Source organism: Berghia stephanieae, chromosome 13, assembly GCF_034508935.2.
Source record: "Berghia stephanieae isolate SIO BIC M18660-M18661 chromosome 13, UCSD_Bste_1.3, whole genome shotgun sequence".
Lineage (NCBI taxonomy): Eukaryota > Metazoa > Mollusca > Gastropoda > Nudibranchia > Aeolidiidae > Berghia > Berghia stephanieae.
Window position 1 is genome coordinate 15,954,392 of NC_088372.1, and position 7,500 is coordinate 15,961,891.

A 7,500-nucleotide genomic window follows, 5' to 3' on the forward strand; every position below is an offset into this window, starting at 1 on the left:
GAGAGAGAGAGAGAGAGAGAGAGAGAGAGAGAGAGAGAGAGAGAAAGAAAGAGAGAGAGAGAGAGAGAAAGAGAGAGTGTGTGTGTGTGTGTGTGTGTGTGAGAGAGAGAGAGAGAGAGAGAGAGAGAGAGATTGTTTATATAAATCAATTAATGGCAGTGACATTGTGTAATCAACGCTAGTGGCATGAAACAGATCCAGGGAATGTCAACAGTAATTATATATACATTATTAATTAAATTATTAATGAAAATTAACACCGTTTCTTTAACTGAAAAATGAGCCACAGTTTCCTATTCTGTACCCTTTCAACATGATGTACACATCCCGGCATATCTACGTCTTCTCGATCGATTTGAGCCGATGGAACTCAATATGTGACCTATCGTCTCAAACCAGTATTATGTCAACCAAATGCTTAATACGTTAATTTGAACTTAGAATGTTATGTGATTTTAGGCGTTTTTTGTTTTTTTTTTTTTTTTTTTTTTTTTTTTTTTTTTTTTTTTGTTTGTTTAAAAAAGTTGTTTTTTTTTTTTTGGGTTGTTTTTTTTTTTTTTTTTTTTTTTGTTAGTCATTAAAAAATTTATATCCACTGACTTCAGTTTAACATAACATTAAAGACATTTTGCACACTTTTTAATATAGATTCCATTTCAGAATATAAACCTTTCTGACTGTAACGAAATGCTTCCGTGTAGGCGTCAGTTTACGACAGGATGTACGTCGTCGTAGTATTAGTTGTTGTTGTTATTGTAATCCCTCCGGAACAACCCTTCTTTTGTTGATACAGGTCGTATCAGATCATGCACCTATGGCCCGGAAGTTTGAATTAAACTACGTAGTGTGGGTGTTATTGTGAGAAAGGCATCAATCTTGTTTTCGCCGTAAACTTATAAGCAAAGTAGGATCCCTGTATTCTACGGGAGTGACTTTGTTATGGTATGGCTTGATTGATATCTCGTAACTATGGGGCTGACGAATTTATTTATCCTTGATATGAGGATGTCCGGTATCAGGATGGGTTGTTGTTGTCCATGATTATGGAATCTGGGGGAGTTTTAAGGAATTTCAGATGTTTACGGATATGACTAACATCCGGTTGTGTGGGTAGAATTTTGCTTCGTTTGCTTGATTTTTGCCTATAAATGCCAGAGTTTGGAGCAGTTTCTTCAGACCACTCAGCGGAGTCTTTTAGGCTCATTGTCTCAAAAGAGACCAGACAGCGGAGTCTTTTAGGCTCATAGTCTCTAAGCGATAACCACAGCGGAGTCTTTTAGGCTCATTTGTTTAACTCTTGTGTAGAGTTAGATTAAAGTCTTGTGTAGACTTTGTAGTGCTCAAAGTTCGAGCTGAAACACGTTTTGTGTTAACTCTTGTGTAGAGTGTGATTTAAGTCTTGTGTAGACTTTGCGGTGCTCAAAGTTTGAGCTGAATCAAGTTGTGTTATAACTCTTGTGTAGAGTTTGATTAAAGTCTTGTGTAGACTTAATTTGTGATTTCTATAATCTGTTCGGCTCTGGTGAGATTTTGAATAATATGTTGTGATTACAATTATGATTGTGTTTTGATATTAATATCATAATATCACTTTAAATTTTGAGTCTCAATTAATTAATCAGATAATTAAATTAATTGTATAATATATTCTTGTTGTAAAGAAAATAAGCTTTTCTTGCTATAAAGCAATATTATTTCATATCTACAAAGTAAAGCAATATTAATCAACATTAATAAATTGATTTGTTAAAGTAAAATAATATTTACTCATTTAAAGTAAACATATTGAATGAGTTCGAATATAGATAGAGTTATATTCGTATGATTATCATGTGATAACAAAATCATTTTCTTTCTTTAAAGTGAATGAGCCGTTGGAGGCTGGGCTTTAACAAGCCAACTTTAGGCTATACGCTCATAGCTTGACACTAATAGAAACTGAACATTTGCCTGTTTTATAAGTTACCTGTGAAGAACCATTTGCTTATTTTAATATCAGAACATTGAGAAACAATTGATCTGTTTATGAATACTGTGAAATCAGAACAATTTCAAGAAGAGACAAATTAACAATATTAGAACAACCTTACAGTTTTGTTGAATATCAAGAACACTCTTTTGGCTTTCTTCTACACGTCTGGATTGTGTTTAGTTAGTTAGTTAATTATTAGTTGCCTGTATGACTGTGATGGTTGCAACCTATCTGTGAGATTGTCTGATGTGGTAGCGGTTTGGTAAAGTATTGATAATTAATTGATTTAATTATATATTGCCATATCGCTTTCATATCATATTCATCATCACATCACCTCCATCAAATTGTCATCCATCTATTTGATTTCATACTTATTACATCTATCATTTCATCTTCATATCTCATAATATCTTTGTTATATTGTAATAAAATATATCTTCATTTAGCTTCAAAACCTTTATCAACGTATTGTGTTTGGTTATTGATCGGTGTCGTAGCTTGAATATAGCACACATAAACAAGGTTGCAAACTGCGCTACATAAGCATACGGTTTACGTGCGCACTTTGTGACACTGACATGGAACCGTTTTGAGGCAGTGGGTCACATATACGATGTCAATTCAATCTAGTTCCTACTGTCTCTTTTTAAGAAAATCTTTTCCAGTCCTAACATTGGGGACTCCAATGTCAAAACTGCAATAAATGCCGCCATGTTAACAAACATGAACACTCCAAGAAATGTAGTCACCATTGTCGTGTCATTGAAGTAAAGCAGAGCCCCAAGATTCTGGTAAAAGAGACCGCCTATGCATAAATGTATGAGATAAATCATATAAGTAAGGCGTCCCAGAACTACAAAAGGAGACCATGATAGCAAGGAATTGATGGGGCCGCCATATCCAGCAGAACAAGCGATGACAACCCAGCAGACGCAAGCACCCCAAGCAGACCTGCTCACGGCATTATAGAAGGCAGCAGTGCCTAAAGAGCTCGGGTTTTCTCCAGTGATGTCACCGCGAAGTCCATATACAACAGCCAAGCCAGATGCAACGGCAGTCACCCATCCAAGAACAACAACCCACCACGCCATCTTGAATGGTCTTCCTTTAGTTTTGGCAAGAACGTAACCAGCCAAAATTCCAACGACGAAAGGGCCAATACGACACCAAGGGACGAGGTAATAATGGAAAAACCACTCTGGTTGTGCGGCCCTACCAAGAACAGGATGGAGAGATAAAGTATTTGTTGGCCATTTGTGAATGGTTGACAGAACACCTGTGGTAATCCACGTTGTGAGAAGACCAATAAGACAACTGAGCAAGCCGTAAAATTTGTTGAAATAAAACGGAACGAGGAACAAAGGACTTAGACAAAAAAATTGCATGTCATTAGCTAAGTACCAAGAGTGTCCAAAACAGGCCTCGCGGGCTCTGACAATGTTATTGATGTATAGTAAATTCGTCCACCAATTTTTCTCACACGCAACTTTGTCACCAGGTTGTGTTGTAGCCCAAAACGGTCCGTGGCCAAGATATTGAGAGAACCCCAAGACAATTAATATGGAGAGCATGTAGGGCGGTGTAAGGCGCCAGAAACGATGAAAATAAAACTTGAACCAGTTTATGCTTGCGGTATTCCTTCTGTCCATTTCCTTGATTGTGAGATATGACGTGAGCAACCCGCTTAGGGTGAAAAACGAGTCAACGGATGAGTAGCCATTTAAAATTGGGAGAAATGTCCACCTTTTAAGTATAGTTGGATAGATTTCAGAGGAGTTGGAATTATAAAATATGCAAAAAGCGTACCAGTGGCACAATACAACCCAGCCCATGCTAAAGAATCGAATACCATGTACAGCACCGAGAGATCCTGGGTTTTGCTTGGTGTTCAAAAGCTTTTTGCCATTTGTGTAGACGGAGAACGCAAGGAATATTTTCACAACAGTATTCGAAGGGTTAATCATGGAGGGTACTCCACGAGTGTATGTGTTTGTACTGTGGTTGCGAGGCGAGTAGATCAATGGCGCTGTTTCGTCGTTATCAATTGGAGGCTGGTATCTGTCGGCTTCATGAGACCTGAGGCTTTCATCAATACTTTGATATCCATTGGATGTGTTTTTATCGAGATGAGAATTAACATTGCCAAGTAGCAGATCATCCATTTCCTTCCATGGCTTGATGACGACAACATCTATGATCGTCCCGGTGAGAATAAAAACTCCAATTATCGATAACAACGATATGGCAGCAATAGTGGCATAAGTCATTTCAGTTGGTGGCGGAAGCTTTTCGGCATAAGCGGTTGTTATTGTAATCCCTGAAATGCCTGCTCCTTTGACCATTTCTTGTGCAAGGGACGAGATTTCCAAAGATGAGCATGTATCAGGAAGACACGCGCCGAGTTGAAGTCGTAGAAGAGGCATATTTGTTAAAAAGGTAGTCCGGAAATAGCTTCCCTTAAACCCTTTACTCTTCTCGGCAGAGTCATATGGTGCAGTGGCGGCCAGGCATTGGTCATAATTACCCACAAAGATAAAGCTAAATTTTGTGAGGGACGGGCCAGGTTTGCCTGTTGCGTCAAAGAACTGAAAGGCCCACGATTTGCCCGACAGCAAATTGGTGATGAGTCGACCCATATCATTAATGCATGTAGAATTTGAATTGCGATTTAATTTGGGGTTTTGTAGCGAATCACGAAGTGTAAACAAAAATGCCGGCATCCTAAGACGACTGGATTCCCATTTCAAAGTACCATTCTTTGACTTTGCCAAACTGTTATATTTTCTAGTATTTCCAGCAACACTACTTAAACTCTTTGATAAATATGACTTGGTAGGAGGAAAATATAGTTCATATATCATATCACTTAAATGCTCTATTGACGTAACATATTTTGAGTCGCCTGAAAGTTGAATATTCATGCTAACGTCATTAAGAAAATCGGAATAGGTCTTTGATTCCTCTTTGGGTAAACCAGTTATTACCACTGCTTGGGTAATATTAACTATAAAGGAACATATGAACAAAACGGTAAGATACATGATGATGAAGGGATTTGTTATCCTTTTCATTTGTATGTTAACATAAAGAAATGTATCTTAAATTAATGAAAATAAATATAGGCTTAATAACATCATGTATCACAGTCAAATGAAACACACGGAAATCAAATGAAACACTCCTAAATTGAGAATGACTTCACCAAATATGTTTTTCAGGATTTCTTATACAATGGAGTTAACATCAAATAGTGCTATTAACAAATGCTTCTGAATTGTTTTGTTTTGTTTTTTTCTTAATCAGTCCAAGGTAGACACGGGTGTTTTGTTCTAAATTAAAAACCGAAGGAAAGTCCAATGGCCATAATCAAGAACATAAACTGTAAAGCAGAGATGTTAAGACAATTCCATTGAATGCAAACAAGATTTGTTTAAAGTCTGAACTATCAAAGACGGGTAGATCAATATCACACCACAGACTTGCAGTATCCAATCTAATCAAAAACTCGGCACACTGATTCTAAGGGATTGTTCTTCTATATTGAAAAGATATTATTCCTCTATATTGAAAAGATATTATTCCTCTATCTTGACAAGAGATTATTCCTCTATATATTGATATGAGGTCGTTGCGCTATACTAATAACGATGACCAAGCATTATCATATTTCTACTACCAACGAAGCGTTGAGAACGGTATGATGTCTCTCCTTTTTTTAACCACTCAATATGAAAGACTTCAATTCACCAACGTAAACAAAGCGGTGCCTGTTGCACGTGTCGTTTATGTGTTCTCCAGTGTGCGTGCTGTCTGTATGGAAAACACACATTCCAAATCGCACCGACTCATTCTCACTGGTCGATTCCGAGTTTAAAAGGTCATCTAAGGGCGGGTAACATTATCGATTAACAAATGCGAATAGTTGTATAATATTTTTTTTTATCTTATTCCAAACACCACAACTGTAGTAAACTATAATATTATCCAGATTGAATTGTAAAACCAGCATTGGCTTTTGTGATAACAACAGAGAAAGACACCACTTTGTTACACAGTTAGCCTACTACACACGATGTAAGGACGAGGGAACTAAGGTCGTGGAGGGGGAAAAACTAGGGCATGTCTTGGCATCGTGTTTTGGGATAGACATGAAAGATTTAAGGCCGCTTGATTTGATTGAATAAAAAAATATAATTCGCGGAATGGTGATTAATAATAATATATCTGCTATAAGGATGAGGTGAATGAATTTAATTTTTACGGAATACTGACTGGGGTATTCTTCTTTTATGACGCACACACTCGAGTCACTCAAGATTTTGTTGATCCCAAGATTGCCTGATTCATGCTTCAAAAAATGCCAAATAAGTAAAAGAAAAATGCTAAATATTCTGGGAAAAAATGTCAACTTTTCTTTGCGTAACTTAAAAATGCACAAGAGAGGTGGAACTATTGTTATACTCATGTCATGAGCAAGTGTCTTGATTGTTACTAATTTTTAAATTCACCTTTTCTTGAAGTTTACAGATGGATTTTGTTAAAACTTGGTGGAATTAGTTTTGAAGTGTCTTTGAAATATAATCAAGGTAGAACTGGGTGAATTTGAAAAAAAAAAAAGATGCTAAAAGAAAAAATGCAATATAGATAGTATGCAGATGACGTCACGCAGGCCTTTGTTATGGTTTTTGCCATCCGCGTTTGTGAGTTGTTCTCACTAAACTGTATTAACCAGACTATAAAAGTTCATGGTTACACAGAGTTTGTGTGTTGGTCCGTTATACTTCCGGATGGCAATGTTGTGAACTCCCTGGCCAAGCGCATTCTATCTATAGGTACACTAAAACAAGTTTTTAAAATTTGGCATAAAAAACGCCAAATTGACGATCCAGGTCGATTCAGCTATCACGTGGGGATTAGGTACGGGTGACAAAACACACTGTGGTCCGTGGTTAGTCGGTGTGACCGTAGACCGTAAGTAGTAAGTAGCATGCACCAGCAACGACAAGGCCAATTACATGGTGTGTAACTTCAACTCGTGAAAAAAAAAAAAAATACCGAGTCCTCTTTTTGACTACTAGAAGGAAAAAAAACAAACTTATGTGCACATATCTGCAGTTCTGATAACTCAACATAAATGTGGGCTTGCTTTAACATTGTTGTAATGTATATCTTGCGTTGGTTTAATATAGCATTTATTTCCCTTACAAAAATGAGCCCATAACAATTTGGGTTATCAGATCCGCAAAAGTGCAGGTGGATGAAAATAGACCAAGAGAGAAATAAATTACATACATATCTAACTCACAGGCTCAATCTGGTACTATATGGGAGTAAACCATGGGAAGAAACTGATGTTTAAAGTTAAAAATCAATAAGTAGAATAACGAAATATAAAATTTACGAAGTAGCCAATAGACACTTAGATAACCACGCCTCTCGGACAGTCGCCTCCTCAACATTATTATTTTTTTTTATTTCCCTGATGTGTACTTTAATTCGTTCACGATACAGTCATATTGAGTCTT

General features: G+C 36.9%; 1 protein-coding gene across 1 annotated transcript; it reads right to left on the reverse strand.

Moving 5' to 3' along the window:
- Nucleotides 1-462: 462 nt before the first annotated feature.
- LOC144959351 (O-acyltransferase like protein-like) lies at nt 463-6,315 on the reverse strand. The gene is made up of 2 exons (XM_078891926.1): nt 2,550-6,315; nt 463-673 (listed from the first exon to the last, which is right to left on the reverse strand). Exon 1 carries the CDS (start codon nt 5,044-5,046, stop codon nt 2,602-2,604), a length of 2,445 nt encoding a protein of 814 aa, XP_078748052.1. The 5' UTR covers nt 5,047-6,315; the 3' UTR covers nt 463-673; nt 2,550-2,601.
- Nucleotides 6,316-7,500: the final 1,185 nt, after the last annotated feature.

Bases quoted from the DNA above. Each gene is read 5' to 3' on its own strand.
- LOC144959351 (XM_078891926.1), bottom strand. From the start codon at position 5,046: ATGAAAAGGATAACAAATCCCTTCATCATCATGTATCTTACCGTTTTG.